We start from the raw sequence: 17,458 nt of genomic DNA on the forward strand, positions 1-17,458 counted from the left end.
ATTACTTCCTGGTGGCTTATTAAACATCAAAGGATACAATACAGTGCCACGAATCAATACTTAAGAAATAACATACATGTTAAATTCAGCACGAAGAAGAACTGATTACGACACTGACATTCAGTTATTGATTTCTTACATTTTTTTATTAATAATTGACGCAGGATATTTTGCTCAGCCTCGGTCTGCTTCTTGTCGTGGACGACTGTCGATGTGTTAAGATACTAATTCTCTTTTTTAAGTGGAAGATTTGATGGTTTTACACGCATTTTTAAGGTTCTGTATCTCAACCTGTAAAAGCAGAACCCTCATAGGATCACTTTGTTCTCCGTTTGTCTGCGTGTCTGTCCGACTGTTACGAAACCTATTTATGAGGAACAGGTAGACGTATCAAGCTGAAATTTGTCACATACTTACAGGTCATACATGTGTTGTTGTTGTTGTTGTGGTTTTCAGTCCAGAGACTGGTTTGATGCAGCTCTCCATGCTACTCTATCCTTTGCAAGCTTCTTCATCTCCCAGTATCTACTGCAACCTACATTCTTCTGAATCCTACATTCTTCAGTTCAAGTATCTCTTGGTCTCCCTCTACGATTTTTACCCTCCACGCTGCCCTCCAATTCTAAATTGGTGATCCCTTGATGCCTCAGAATATGCCCTACCAAGCGATCCCTTCTTCTAGTCAAATTGTGCCACAAACTCCTCTTCTCCCCAATTCTATTCAATACCTCCACATTAGTTATGTTATCTACCCATCTAATCTTCAGCATTCTTCTGTAGCACCACATTCCGAAAGCTTCTATTCTCTTCTTGTCCAAACTATTTATCATCCATGCTTCACTTCCATATATGGCTACACTCCATAAAAATACTTTCAGAAACGACTTACTGACACTTAAATCAATACTCGATGATAACAAATTTCTCTTCTTCAGAAACGCTTTCCTTGTCATTGCCAGTCTGCATTTTATATCTTCTCTACTTCGACCATCATCAGTTATTTTGCTCCCCACATAGCAAAACTCCTTAACTACTTTAAGCGTCTCATTTCCTAATCTAATTCCCGCAGCATCACCCGATGTACTTCGACTACATTCCATTATTCTCGTTTTGCTTTTGTTGATGTCCATCTTATATCCTCCTTTCAAGACACTGTCCATTCCATTCAACTGCTCTTCCAAGTCCTTTGTTGTCTCTGAGAGAATTACAATGTCATCGGCAAACCTCAAAGTTTTTATTTCTTCCTCATGGATTTTAATTCCTACTCCGAATTTTTCTTTTGTTTCCTTTACTGCTTGCTCAATATACAGTTTGAATAACATCGGGGAGAGGCTACAACCCTGTCTCACTCCCTTCCCAACCACTGCTTCCCTTTCATGCCCCTCGACTCTTATAACTGCCATTTGGTTTGTGTACAAATTGTAAATAGCCTTTCGCTCCCTGTATTTTACCCCTCCCACCTTCAGAATTTGAAAGAGAGTATTCCAGTCACCATTGTCAAAAGCTTTCTCTACGTCTACAAATGCTAGAAACGTAGGTTTACGTTTCCTTAATCTAGCTTCTAAGATAAGTCGTAGGGTCAGTATCGCCTCACGTGTTCCCACATTTCTAAGGAATCCAAACTGATCTTCCCCGACTTCGGCTTCTACCAGTTTTTCCATTCATCTGTAAAGAATTCGTGTTAGCGTTTTGCAGCCATGGCTTATTAAACTGATAGTTCGGTAATTTTCACATCTGTCAACACCTGCTTTCTTTGGGATTGGTGGTGCGTGAAACTTAAGCTTCTAAGTCAATGAAATCAGGAGATACGGCCTTTTATATCACATGTTTTGATACTCGCAAACTGACTCATTAAAGCCTAGAATCATGGCAAGAAGCAATGTTTAGCAGTGAAAGCAAAGGAAAAATATCAGAAATTTGTTAATTTTTGATTATATCGTTCGAAAACAATACTTGTTCTGTCATTTGTTATCCATCTTCAGCCTTAAAATTAAGACATTCTCGAATGTTTTGGGATTCCCGGGACCGATATCTTGTCAGTGTCAGTGTCGACTCCGGGAATGTATGCACTGTCTGTACACATTAAGTTTGTAAGGATCCGTCAGAGCGCGAGTGTACTCGCACCTGGCCCATTTGTCTCAGAAACAAAGGGTTTCAGTACTCAGCTAGAGCGTCACTGCGTGTGTTCCTTTGTTTCATTGTGCATTTATCTGAAGAGTGACGAGCGAATTTCAAAGTATTACTGAAATTGAGGGCATTTACTCTGTACGCGGGGGGATGAGAGGGGGGGAGGAAGTGGAAGTTATCTATACAGTTCTTCTATTGTGGCAAATAGTGTTTAATTGCAGAGTGTTTTATAATCATTTAGTAAATATTTTCCGTGATATATTGATTTTTGTATACGATGATCTCTTTTACTGTTGGTCTTTGCTGGAAGATAATGATAGTTTTACGAATTTTCAAATCGGTTTCCGTGTTTGCTGGGCGGCGGGTCCGCAAATATTGTGTGGTAGCTGTTACTTCTTAATGGTCCTAGATGCTCCGTGTATCTGAAGTTCCTACATGTGTGGCCCACATAAATAGACTGACATCAATTGCAGATTATTTGCTAGATATCAGATCAGCTATATTTATCAGTGTTACTACTTTGTCTTCCCAGTTTGTTTCGTATTGTGTTGTTAGTTCCGTATGGTCTAGTAAGTCCTGATTTTTACTATGATCTTACACTGTGTGTCATTTGTTGTTGTATGCCATTATGTGCCACCTGTTGCTTAATGTTTGTTCATTTGTTGTGCAAGTTAAAGCAAAACTTCAAGTTTCTTGATGCAATAATTTACCAACAGCCGTACGTATTGTAGAAATTTATTTTATTTTATGAACTTCTATGTGCTACCAGTTTCGGCATTACATTGATGCCATCTTCAGGCGTCACTCGTCATAGTCGTAAAATCGCTATACACGGAAGGAGCCATGAAACTGGACCCGTGAATCAATCGTCCTGCAACAGCTCTTGGTGGCCAGGCGACTCAGACTGAATTGCCGAATGTATTGCCGAAATTGGTAGCACATAGAAGTTCATAAAATAAAATAAATTTCTACAATACATACGCCTGTTGGTAAATTATTGCATCAAGAACTTCATTCCAGCCGTCGTCCTACGATCCACAATGGATCAACGAAGGTAAAACTCCAAGTGTTTCAAGGTACCTAGGGTAACAGATGAATTTGCAGTGTAACGCACCACTGGAGACTCTGGCTGTTCCCGTGAGGGCACTCAGCAGACTCTGGCGGTGTGAAGTGCGGCCTGAGAGATGTGGCCACGTCTGCGTGCCGGCAGGTGTGGGCGGTGTTCCGGGACGTGTACCGGCTGTGGCGGCTGCACGCCAAGGGCGCCCGGCTCTGCCGCTCACGCAGCGAACTCTCCTCGGCCGCCGCCGTCGCGCTGCTGGGTGAGTCCTACACTGGGGCTACGAAACTACACTGATGAGCCAAAACATTACGACCACTGACCAGCGCGACGCTGGATTCTGCCTGGTGGGGTTGTGGGTGCGTGACGCAGTAATAAACCGGAGCAGACACGGACAGGGGATCACCATAGCGAAGATATGGGATGCAAATGCAGAAATCCGTTGAGATAAGCAACTTTGACATACGGCAGATTCTTACACTACTGGCCATTAAAATTGCTACACCAAGAAAAAAATGCAGATGACAAACAGGTATTCATTGAACAAATATATTATACTAGAACTGACATGTGATTACATTTTCACGCAATTTGGTTGCATAGATCCTGAGAAATCAGTTCCCAGAACAACCACCTCTGGCCGTAATAACGGCCCTGATACGCCTGGGCATTGAGTCAAACAGAGCTTGGATGGAATGTACAGGTACAGCTGCCCATGCAGCTTCAACACAATAACACAGTTCATCAAGAGTAGTGACTGGCGTATTGTGACGAGCCAGTTGCTCGGCCACCATTGACCAGACGTTTTCAGATGGTGAGAGGTCTGGAGAATGTGCTGGCCAGGGCAGCAGTCGAACATTTTCTGTATACAGAAAGGCCCGTACAGGACCTGCTACATGCGGGCGCGCTTTATCCTGCTCAAATGTAGGGTTTCACAGGCATCGAATGAAGCGTAAAGCCACGGGTCGTAACACATCTGAAATGTAACGTCCACTGTTCAAAGCGCCGTCAGTGCGAACAAGAGGTGACTGAGACGTGTAACCAATGGCACCCCATACCATCACGCCGGGTGATAACGCCAGTATGCCGATGACGAATACACGCTTACAATGTGCGTTCACCGCCATGTCGCCAAACACGGATGCGACCATCATTATGCTGTAAACAAAACCTGGATTCATCCGAAAAAATGACGTTTTGTCATCCGTGCACCCAGGTGCGTTGTTGAGTACACCATCGCAGGCGCTCTTGTCTGTGATGCAGCGTCAAGGGTAACCGCAGCCATGGTCTCCGAGCTGATAGTCCATGCTGCTGCAAACGTCGTGATCTGTTCGTGCAGATGGTCGTTGTCTTGCAAACGTCCCCATCTGTTGACTCAGGGATCGAGACGTGGCTGCACGATCCGTTACAGCCATGCGGATAAGATGCCTGCCATCTTGACCGCTAGTGATACGAGGCCGTTGGGATCCAGCACGGCGTTCCGTATTACCCTCCTGAACCCACCGATTCCATATTCTGCTAACAGTTATTGGATCTCGACCAACGCAAGCAGCAATGTCGCGATACGATAAACCGCAATCGCGATAGGCTACAATTCGACCTTCATCAAAGACGGAAACGTGATGGTATGCATTTCTCTTCCTCACATGAGGCCATCACGACAACGTTTCACCAGGCAACGCCGGTCTACTGCTGTTTGTGTACGAGAAATCGGTTGGAAACTTTCCTCATGTCAGCACGTTGTCGGTGTCGCCACCGGCGCCAACCTCGTGTGAATTCTCTGAAAAGCTAATCATTTGCATATCACAGCATCATCTTCCTGTCGGTTAAATTTCGCGTTTGTAGCACGTCGTCGTCGTGGTGTAGCAATTTTAATGGCCAGTAGTTTATTACGCAGAACGTGTGAATGAGTACCTCGAAAATGGCGAAGCTGATCGAATGTCCACAGGCTACTGCCGTGAGCGTCAATGAAAAGAGGTAGAAGGAGAGTGGAACCACCACTAAACGGGTGGACGTTCACGACTCTTCACGTGACGTGGTGTGGGGGGCTTGTGTGCTCTGTAAAGTACGAGGGGTGGTGATCTGTGGCATTTCTGCCTAAAGAGCATACTGCTTGTGCACGCACAAGTCTTTCAGAGTACACAGCAGAGTCCACATCTTGACCAATCGTCATGAACAATTACGGTTGCAATGGGCACAGGAACATAGGGATTCGACCGTCGATCAATGGAAACGTGTTGGCAATTCGAGTGAATCACGTTTTTGCTACACTATGGCCATCGTCGTCGACGTGAACGGCGGTTCGAAAAGAGGCTGGCTACTGGGAGCTGCGTTATGCTAAGGGAGGCGTTCTCCTGCTCTTGCACGGAACCTGTGGTAGTAACCGAAGACACGTTGACAGGCGTGAACCACCTGAATGCCTTCGTCCTTGATCTCTTTCCCGTCGGCGATGTCATCTTCCAACAATACATCTGTCATTGTCTCGGAGCCAGAAACCGTGCTACAGTGGTTTGAGGAGCGTTGTGGATGTCCGGACGGCTAAATCCTATGAAACCCATTTGCGTCGCTATCTGGCGCCATCACTGCGTACACAAATCAGTGGCCCGCTACGTGATACACATCTAATGCCACATACCTTCACAAACCTACCAACAAACTGTCCGCTCCATGATACGCTGGCTCAGTGATCTATTGCGTTCCAAACACGGGCAAACATAATGTTTTGGCTCATCAGTGTACCATAGGCTACCGTAGACTACCAAAGTGACTGTAGACTAGGGTAGTTTTTCTAGTAGCTTTGGTCAGTTAAGGTCGTGCCGCATTAGCTGTACGTTAGGTGTGCTGCATACGGATCGGACGTTACCTCATAACGAACGCTTTTTTTTACGTATATGGTCAGTGTCTTACTAGATTCCCCTAAAAATCGGAAGCGGCGAACCCTTCAGAAGCTGACTGGGGGTATATAAAGGGCCGGGGGACCTAAGGAACATTTTTGTTGTTCATAGTCACCCTTGCGTTAGTTACTTAAGAGTAAACAGTATTTATAGCAAGATAAATTGTCAACGATTAATTAAATAGTTCAATTGACTCTGAGCACTATGGGACTTAACATCTGAGCTCATCAGTCCCCTAGAACTGAGAACTACTTAAACCTAAATAACCTAGGGATATCACACACATCCATGCCAGAGACAGGATTCGAACGTGCGACCGTAGCGGTCGCGCAGTTTCAGACTGAAGCGACTTGAACCGCTCGGCCACAGCGGCCAGCGATTAATTGAGGTTTTGTTATAAAACTGTTGATTTGTAACGTGAAACAGAGGGATGTTATACTAAAAATAAAGAAAAACAATACAGATTTATCATATAGCGCTAGAAAACAGAAAGGTGAAGTAAAAAACCGCAATCCAAAATATATCGCCGGCCGGTGTGGCCGAGCGGTTATAGGCGCTTCAGTCTGGAACCACGCGACCGCTACGGTCGCAGGTTCTAAGTTCTAGAGGACTGATGTCCTCAGCAGTTAAGTCCCATAGTGCTCAGAGACATTTGAACCAAAATATATCAAGCATCGATCAAATACTTCGTCGACATGATATAAAACATATTTCTCTTACTCATAAACAACTTCCGCATTTATCAATAATAACAGGAGTCTCTAGCCTTTGATCACGACGAAGAACGTTTTGCTGAGTACAAAATAATAGCAATAATAACATTTATTATATATTTTTATGTTTGTGTTTGTAAACTGTACTTGCATCAAAAGGAACTGCTTATTAATTATAAAATGCAATTCATATTCTGTACGGGTATGAAACACACAATGGACGAACACTGAATGATGTGCGATTCTAATTATGTGCAAAATAAATAACTAAACAAAAAAAACGAAGTCGTAGGATCCCAACTTCTCTCTCCCACAGTCATTTATGTCTCTTTCCCTATCAATTCTATCAATACTGCCGGTAACCCTAGTATTTACTACGTCATTTGTGCAGTTACCGAAACTACCGCACCATTGTTTAGGTAAGAACGCAACTCTAGCCCACGTATACGTTTACACCTGTTCTCTGCATGGCACAAGGTTCTTCACATTCTACAACGTTTAGATCGCTTATGGTGGACGGGAAGAATGGCTTCTGAAATGCCTCTGTCTACGTCGTACTTATTGTAATGTTGCCTTCGTGGTCCCAGCGGGAGCGATATGGATGAGGTTGCGGTAAATTTCTAGATTCCTCGCTTAATAACGGCTCTCCGTGTGTCAATGAAGCCTGTGACTATTCGTGCTGCCATTATTTTTACATATTCAGTATCTCCTTTCTGGTATGAGTCCTAAAGAGATGAGCAATATGCTAGGTTCCGTTAGTTAATCTAAGTACCCCATCCAAGTTGCCGTGGCTAATTGGGACGTTAGGACAGAAGTATAACCAAAGGTTCACTCATAGCATCCATTTTATTTAACATGTATATAAAATACTTTATTCATTCTAAAAACAAATACCCCTCGAAATCAACATCCTTCTATACTTTGTTCAAAATAGAATATCGTTACTCTCAAAATATTAAGCCAAGAAGTTTTTGACGTCACTGTAGCTGTGCAGTTAGCAGATACTGGCCAGTGTCTTTAAAAATGCGTGTCTTCTCAAAACTTAGAAAAATTCTCACAATGTCTCAACAACTTTAAAACAGTTTCCCTAAATGTAACTACAATAGACTGCCAACACACGTTTTCAAACAAAAAGGATAAAAAATATTACGTAAAAATGTAGAAACTTTAGGTAAAGCGTATTCAGTCCTGCTAATAAAAAATTAAAGAAAGCATTCAGTAAAACAACAACAAGTTTACAAATTACAGGTTGGCTGGCATGTAATTTGATCAGTCATAGACGCAGTACCCTTCACGTCATACATTCCACATATGCTGAACATCTCTTAACGAGCAGTTCGGCTACTAACGTCCGCTTTCATTACAATATAAACCAGCTTCACAATATATCTTTGAACATAATTCACTCGGTTTCCTAAAACATGCATACTTTAGACGCATGCTAATGGTAGGTCGTACGCAACCCGGAACTAACAGTAGCGGTAATTGCGTGACACTAACTTTTTAAATCTCGTTTAGAAAGGTGACGATTTTAATAGTTTAAGGTAAGGCGTATAGTTCAAAGAAACCATAATCAAGTGCGGTGAGACGTGTAACACTTCTAATGTCACCTCAGATACGTGTAACCTCATCCTTAAGGCGAGCCTTATGTTTACTTAGTAAGCTTCACATAATCCGCGACTTTGCAGATCATAGACCGCAATTTTACTTGGTGCCATAAATCTGAAACAAAAAACATTTAATAGTATGGCACAAGATTGGCACCGCAATATTCGTAACATCAACACAGACGAACCACCGTAGTTCTTGGCGTATGCCTAAGCAACCTGAAATAATTACTATTCTGCTTACAGTATACCGGCTGCACTAATCTTTAGGCTAAGATTCACAAACTAGAGTGTATACAGCAAGAAAGTCACTCCAAACCCGGGTCACAACATCATCATATCCTAGAGTTCAAAACTGACCCGACAGGCATCATATGAGCGCGCCCCAGCGTAGCACTGCTTGTCGAACTTCCTTGTAAACACTCAGCCGTATGCCGTACTTTGTATCTGGAAAGACTTTCTCCCGCCCGGGAAGCACTCGAGTATAACTACAACACCAGCAAACATTAACCAGATGCCCGTTACCACAGTGCAGCTAAACGCGGTACTGTTCGACGGTGCAGAAACTACACTATTTACCCTTCCTCCAAGAGCTAACAGCTTTCTTTCGGCACCGAGCCAGGTGGCGTAGTGGTTAACACATAGCACTCACATTCGGAAGGACGACGGTTCAAACCCGCGCCCGGCATCCTGATTTAGGTTTTCCGTGATTTCCCTAAATCGCATCAGGCAAAAGCCGGGATGATTCCTTTGAAAGTGGGATAGCCGATATCCTTCCCTGTCCTTCCCTCATCCTATGGGACCGCTGACCTCGCTGTTTGGTCCCCTCGCCCAAAAAAGTCACCCAAACTTTCTCTCGGCGGTGTTTCCGTCTAAGCGACTCGTAAACACATTACTGTCTTTCCAGTCGAAACGTTCAGCCCACTTCTCACCGCTCAAAGAGGTCGACTGACTGACGATACCTTTGTCAATACCTCTGTCGATTGTAATAGTAACAACCATCGGCACATCTAGGGTGGGTCGCACGTCTGTTTCGAAAGCAGTTTGATTCATAGAATTACAGCCTGTTGCCGGTATGCTACTAGTGAACTGAAGTCTGTCGCATGATTTACTTGCGATTTTAGCTATATCATTATCGTATCCCCGTATTCCTACATGCAACTATTTGTGTCAGGTGACTTGGTCCATTGGTGGCTCATTGATATTTTAGCCATTTTCTGTGTTTTTCCAGCGAAGAGTTTCACATTTTTGAAGATTGCAAGCAAGTTCGAAATCTTTGCATAATTTTGAAATGGTGTTTCATTTGAGATATGCTGTATTGTCAAACTGGTACACGAAAAGACGTCTCCAACGGTGTTACCACTGTTTTGGGTACCTCTCATTCCGTAAAATTTCGTTTTGTCCTAGATCAAACGTAGTGGGCCGACCTCAAAGAGGAAAATACAACCCTGGACCATCACACGCTATCCGCCAAGCCTTATTGTCATAGCTGTGCGTCTGGTTTCCACGAACTTCATATGCACCCACTACAGTTACCCGAATCATTACTCCTTAGAAGCCGGACGCTGTGGCCGAGCGGTTCTAGGCGCTCCAGTCTCGAATTGCGCTGCTGCTACGGTCGCAGGTTCGAATCCTGCCTCAGGCATGGATGTGTGTGATGTCCTTAGGTTAGTTAGGTTTAACTAGTTCTAAGTTCTAGGGGATTAATGACCTCAGATGTTAAGTCCCTTAGTGCTCAGAGCCATTTGAACCAATCCCCCCCTCCCCCCAAAGTCCTCACCCGTTCTCATAGGGCCGATATATTACAAAATCTAAGGTGCTAGGTGTATTAGAGTCAACAACATACAAAGTAACGATGGCACAGATAACTGATAGTAACTCCCCTTCAGAGAGGAGTAGATGTGGACAAAAAGCAGCGTTACCTAACAGTGTCATAGCACAATGTAAAGGAAGTGTAAGTAACTCCAAAACACTTGTCAATTCTGTCTATCCAATAACGAGTCTGACGCAAACAGTACAACTACATTGACGTCAAGGAGACAATTTCCATACCTGTTTTTGCCCACACAGTGTGAAGACAATGCATTTGCTTTCAAAATAGCGTCGCAGGTAACAAAGATGAAAATAATATGATATGATAACTCAATCTTTCTTTGACACTCGATAGTAGATGTTTAATTTTTTTAAGGAGGCCCAAAAGAGCTTATGTTTTGTAATACTTCTTTCGTACAGTTGAACATGGAGGCGTTTCCTGTTTCATAATGTTAATCTGAGACTCCAGCTAGGCTCTGATACCGCTGTCTGGTCAGTGATTATATCCACATCTTATGCACATCGTTACGAATGAACACACATCTGACACTGTATTTGATGTTTCTCTATACATCCATGGTGGTTGACGATGTCAGGTATTTCACACATTGGCTGTTCCTTTTAGCCATGCGCATAGATGCTTCAAAAGCAGTTGAAAATGGCTGCAAACCGAAATAGATAGTAGAATAAACTGATCATCGCACTCAAACAGTCGTCTGGCGAAAATGATGTCAATACATAGGCATAATGCTGCTGTAGCGCCAGCCAAAGTGGAAATTTTGAAGATTAACACACGCACTATCACATCACAAAAACGTCACAACATCAGCTGAAAGTGTTGACCAGAGATGTTGCACAATTTGCTGATCACTGAATTAAACAAGAGATGTTATTCGGATAGGTCCGAACTGTAACCGGGTCACCTCCACGCCGTAATTCCGTAAAGGCGCCATCCTATAGACACAGCACGATCATTGCACCGACCATTGAGTGACACACCGTTATTAGAACATGCTAGTCATGCACTCACTGACTCGAATATGATTGAATATACTGTTCAGTTGGAAATGTCTGTTAAGTTCCTGTGGAACCAAACCGCTGAGGTCATCGGTCCCTGACTATACTGTTCATTTCCAGAACGAGACCACCTTTTTTTTTTTTTTTTTTTACAAAATCTTTAATTTCTTGGCGTTACCACAGATATTGCTCTAGATGTCCATTTCAAAGCGGAAACCTTGTAGGAGGAGAATGAGCATTAACTTGCATTCAGTGTATTTTTCAGGATTATTGCTTCATAATGGTGCCCCAGTATTACGTCCCTGTCAAATAGCGACGAGGATTTTCTGTCGATGGGCAGCCACATTCAAGTGGAATCTATTAGTCAGCTCGATAGGGAGCGGAGAATAGGCATTGCTCTGTGAGATGACAGAGGCCGCCATAAGACTGAAATGAGCAAATCGTTTGGTTCTCGCCTTAATCGTCTCACTATAATTTTTTTCTGAATGAAAAACATTAATATATGGGAACTTTAATTAGTGTCGTAGGCGTTAAGTCAAAACATGAAAAGAAATATTTCTAGCTATTTCAGGAGATGCATGCGCAAAAACTAGAAGACCTAGAGAAAGCAGACGCACATCATTGGGCACGAATTGTTACGCGGCAGACGTCAAAAAGTGTGTGAAATTCCCTGACACGAATTATCGGGCTGGCTGGATAGTAGCCCGCGTTTCAAACCTTTTCATCGGATTGCCTTTCTACAATTGCGAGATAATTCGATGTATCAGAAACAAAGTGTTAACGGCGAACCTATAGGTGCAATCTGCAATTATAAAGAGTTCTGAAAACTATTAATAGGATTCACTTTACCATTGGGACACGGATACACATCAACAAGAGGCATCAAAATTCCACTGGTTCTCTGATGGCCTATCGTGGTAGTGAAAGGATTAATAAGTGAGCACCATTGCCGGAAAGCACGTCGCATGTTTAGATGAAGTGCTCCTGTATGCGCCGCTATAGTACTGTGTTAGTTACCTCGGTTTGGACTTGGATTTTGATTTTTCTACAACCGGGACTACTCATTTGTTGCTTGCCAAGAAGTAGGTGCCCGTTATTGAATTTTTCATCCAGCAACTTCCTTGGTGAATTCGCACCTCGTCGTTTCCCGGCTTGTACCGTTTGTGAACGTTTTCCACGCCGGTTTGAACTTTACTCTGAGCACCGTGTAGCGAGATTAGACTACAGTGTGTAAGGGGTCCGTAGGCCCTTACTATAAGTTTTGCGACAGCACAGGTCGACAGGACAGACAATCGATAGTGTGCGTCGGGTGGCGAGAGCGAGAGCGAGTGTTGAGTCAGTAGTTGGTACGCGCTGTGGGCCGAGCCGGGTGGAGTCTGTTGCTGGAATGCAAGACCGTACCGACAAAGGGAGTGGCCATCGCCGTGGTTTAACCCCTTTGTGTTAGGAATATTCGGGAAAGTGAAAAAGTATAATTACTAGTGTGATTCAGTGATATTTTTGTGCCGATATTTGTAATTACGCGTCTACCGCGCCGGCATCATTTGGATTGCAGTGTTGGATTGCAGTGTTGGATTGTAGTGTTGGATTACAATGATTGAAATTGCGTGTGACGATAATGAATAACGAAGGGACCTGTGCTGAGATTAGCCGTTATTAATTCTGTACGACGAAGGCAGTGGCTGTCTCCTTACTTTGTGTTTTTGTGATGAATATAGGTCATTGATTAATGAAACTGTGTTGTCGTTCTTCTTGGCACCAGACATTTCTTTATTACAGCATTTGAGAAGGATAAAATGGAATGTAACATCTCCGTAGCAGTCCAATCCGATTACCAGCCCCATTAGGTACACGGTCACATTAATCATCTATTTGGGCTGCTATCAGATCCCGATCGAGCGGGATAAGTCAGTAGATTAAACCGGAGTGTTACAAGTGCCCCTACAAAACAATCTGTATTTCTATCCAGATACGTACAAAACGTAGACTGATACCCAGTCAGGTGGCGCAGTGGTAATGCGCTAGACGCGGGTGTGGGACGACGCTGGTTCGAATCTCCGTCCGGTCATCCAGATGTAGGTTTCCCGTGGTTTCCCTGAGTCACCTATGGAAAATGTCTCCTGTGAAAAGACATGGCCGATTTCATTCCCCAAACCGAGTTTGCACTCCGGGTCTCTTGATATGGTTCTTGACGTGACGTTAACCTCTGGTTTTTCCTTGCTACATTGGAACCAGTGACGAAACAGATAAATAAAATATTAAGTACCAGGCAAAATTGATGTTACCCCGAGAAGACCTTTGATGCATTTTAGAAAGAGGATGGCGCTTCACCACGTTTTATGTTGGGACTTGAGAAAGTAAGCTACAAAATGTCACGCGAAGACCATAGCGCAACAAGAGTGCTGCATTGTCAGAAGACAGTTCATGTTCTGAGTATCCTGCAGTTCTACTATAGTGCGGATAATAGGTGCATCACAAGCTGTGAAGAGGTGCGGTGTGGCCGCGCGGCTTGAGGGGCCATGTCACGGATTGCGCGGCCCTTCCCGCGGGATGTTGGAGTCTTGCTACGGGCATGGATGTGTGTGTTGGTCCTAGGATAAGTTAGTTTAAGTAGTGTTTACGTCTAGGGACCGATGATCTCAGCAGTTTGATCCCTTAGGAATTCACACACATTTAAACATTTTGAACAAGCTGTGAGTGAAATTGGGTGGCAACTGGAAAGTTATTCCAGAGTTGAAGTACACGAGATAGTGCTATTCTTGAGGACAGAATGCCTACATTGAAAATATGTTCACTGTGAAGTACTGGCGGCAAATAGACCAAATGGAATTTCTCGTCCAGCCATGGCGAAATGGTGCCACCAATTTGATCAAGGCCTTGTGCACACATGGCTGAAGCTAATTGGCATAATATGCCATACAGTTTCCATCTATTCGACAAAACGAAAGAACATCTTGGAGGAAAGAGTAGTTCTAGCAGGGCTCCATCATCAAGGAGTGAATTTCTATAGTCGAGAAATCGGACGAATAGTAGAATGTTCTGACTATTGTTTACAGAGATTTGGTGACTATTTTACAAAGTTGTGTCATGTACCTGCATTATTTTGCATTGTACATCAGTGTTCAATGAAAGATAAACTACTGGCTATTAAAATTGCCACACCACGACGATGACGTGCTACAGACGTGAAATTTAACCGACACGAAGAAGATGCTGCGATATGCAAATGATTAGATTTTCAGAGCATTCACACAAGGTTGGCGCCGGTGGCGACACCTACAACGTGCTGACATGAGGAAAGTTTCCAACCGATTTCTCATACACAAACAGCAGTTGACCGGCGTTGCCTAGTGAAACGTTGTCGGGATGCCTCGTGTAAGGAGGAGAAATGCGTACCATCAAGTTTCCGACTTTGATAAAGGTCGGATTGTAGTCTATCGCGATTGCGGTTTATCGTATCGCGACATTGCTGCTTGCGTTGGTCGAGATCTAATGACTGTTAGCAGAATATGGAATCGGTGGCTTCAGGAGGGTAATACGGAACGCCGTGCTGGATCCCAACGGCCTCGTATCACTAGCAGTCGAGATGACAGGCATATTATCCGCATGGCGGTTACGGATCGTGCAGCCACGTCTCGATCCCTGAGTCAACAGATGGGGACGTTTGCAAGACAACAACCATCTGCACGAACAGTTCGACGACGTTTGCAGCAGCATGGACTATCGGCTCGGAGACCACAGCTGCTGTTACCCTTGACGCTGCATCACAGGCAGGAGCGCCTGCGATGGTGTACTCAACGACGAACCTGGGTGCACGAATGGCAAAACGTCATTTTTTTCGGATGAATCCAGGTTCTATTTACAGCATCATGATGATCGCATCCGTGTTTGGTGACTTCGCGGTGAACACACAGTGGAAGCGTGTATTCGCCATCGTCATACTGGCATATCACCCGGCTTGATGGTATGGGGTGCCATTGGTTACACGTCTCGGTCACCTCTTGTTCGCATTGACGGCACTTTGAACAGATGTGTTACGACCCGTGGCTCTACCCTTCATTCAATCCCTGCGAAACCCTACATTTCAGCAGGATAATGCACGACCACATGTTGCAGGTCCTGTACGGGCCTTTCTGGATACAGAAAGTGTTCGACTGCTGCCCTGGCCAGCTCATTTTCCAGATCTCTCACCAACTGAAAACGTCTGGTCAATGGTGGCCGAGCAACTGGCTCGTCACAATACGCCATTCACTACTCTCGATGAACTGTGGTATTGTGTTAACGTTGCATGGGCAGCTGTACCTGTACACGCCCGCCATCCAAGTTCTGTTTGACTCAATACCCAGGCGTATCAAGGCCGTTATGGCCAGAGGTGGTTGTTCTGGGTACTGATTTCTCAGGATCTATGCACCAAAAATGCGTGAAAATGTAATCACATGTCAGTTCTAGTATAATATATTTGCGTAATTATCATCTGTATTTCTTCTTGGTGTAGCAATTTTAATGGCCAGTAGTGTAATAATGTGCCATTTGTCAAAGTCGCTTATCTCAATGGATTTCCCCATTTGCGACCAATATCTTCTCTAGGGTGATCCCCGTCCATACCTGCTCCGGATTGTGACTGCGTCACGTGCCCACAACCCCACCAGGCCAGGCCTGCCATCATAATTTGTGACTTACTTTATTATCCACGATACGTAAGGCCCTCTAGTGTGGTGCCTGACTTTTCGCAGGGCGCCGGTGGACCGAGGTGGAGCTGGATGAGGAGGGGGAGGCGGAGGCGGGCGGCGACCAGCCGGCGGGGCGCCCGGCCGCTGACGTCAGCGCGGACCCGCTCCCAGCATTCCGCGCGCGGGCCTCTACAGACGGCCACCTGCTGTCGCGTCCGCGCCTCTGGAAGCTGCCACACCCCCACAACCAACCGCGCACCGAGCGACGCATGAGTATCTCTATGCGCGGCAACAACGCCAGCTGCTGAGCGGCACTACCTGCGTGACGTCATCAGCCTCAGGAGCCGGCCGGCCAGACAGTGGATACTCTAGATGATGACAGCAACCGGCTCCAAACACAGCTTTCAGCTGCACAACTAGGAACTACTATCCCTCAAAAAAATGTTCAAATGTGTGTGAAATCTTATGGGACTTAACTGCTAAGGTCATCAGTCCCTAAGCTTACACACTACTTAACCTAAATATCCTAAGGACAACAACATACCCCCATGCCGAGGGAGGACTCGAACCTCCGATGGGACCAGCCGCACAGTCTATGACTGTAGCCCCTTAGACCACTCGGCTAATCCCGCGCGGCCTGCTATTCCTCTTCCAGCTGCAGTTACAGGGGCAGTCATAAAGTTTGTCTCATCACCATGAAAGAAATCGCTATCCAGGACTTCGCTCACATAATGTGACATTTCTGCCAAAGATGAATGAATTGGGAAACATTCTGATGAAAGCATTCCTCACTTCGTTGGCTGAAAAAATGCTCTGTTTCTCCTGTTATCTTTTTGTCGTTCTGGCAGTGCCAGTATTCTGCTTTTCGATTGTTTATTGGATATAAGAGTGCAGATATTAAAGGACCAGGGCCTCCATTTCTGTGACAGTTCATGGTTCCTGAATGAGGGGCTCATTTACCAACACTGGAAACGTCAGTGCTTTTTACCTACAGGGTAATACAACACTGACAGTCATCTTATCACGAATGTCAGTGGCATATCTTCTTAACAAAGAATAATAATCCTGGAAAAGCACAAATCATCATCCTAGCTTCCATGTCTCATGCCATTCTAAACTGTTGTCCGTGATAGTATGAACTACATGACCACACATTGTGCTTTCTTACTAGCGTGTAATGTGCTGCAGACAACATTACGCTCTAGAATAGTAGTAGTTCCGTACCTAAATTCCTGACAAGACCAATTCTGATCTCAGTAGAACCATTGTGACTGTGTGTGTGTGTGTGTGTGTATTCATGTGTGTGTGTGTGTGTGTGTATGTGTGTGTGTGTGTGTGTGTGTGTGTGTGTGTGTGACAGAGAGAGAGAGAGAGAGATAGACAGAGACAGAGAGAGAGGGGGGGGGGAAGAGAGGGGGGGGCAGTTTGGCAAGTTTGAAGTTGATGTGTGTATGTATCTAGCCTAACGAAAACTCTTCCCATGGACATAATGTGTAGTTAAGTTATCTACTACAAGAGAGTGCATCTTGTCCTTACCTAGCTGCCACGTTTATAATCA

The 17,458-nt window shown here is 44.5% G+C and overlaps 1 protein-coding gene across 1 annotated transcript in view; it reads left to right on the forward strand.

The window, feature by feature from the left end:
• LOC124804952 (ras-related and estrogen-regulated growth inhibitor) overlaps nt 1-17,245 on the forward strand; it is a 190,723-nt gene extending 173,478 nt beyond the window's left edge. Inside the window, exons 6-7 of the mRNA XM_047265339.1 lie at nt 3,338-3,449; nt 15,964-17,245. Coding sequence (XP_047121295.1) covers nt 3,338-3,449; nt 15,964-16,208 — 357 coding nt within the window. The 3' untranslated portion in view covers nt 16,209-17,245. The remainder of the gene's footprint in view (nt 1-3,337; nt 3,450-15,963) is intronic.
• Nucleotides 17,246-17,458: the final 213 nt, after the last annotated feature.

Source organism: Schistocerca piceifrons, chromosome 7 (assembly GCF_021461385.2).
Source record: "Schistocerca piceifrons isolate TAMUIC-IGC-003096 chromosome 7, iqSchPice1.1, whole genome shotgun sequence".
NCBI lineage: Eukaryota > Metazoa > Arthropoda > Insecta > Orthoptera > Acrididae > Schistocerca > Schistocerca piceifrons.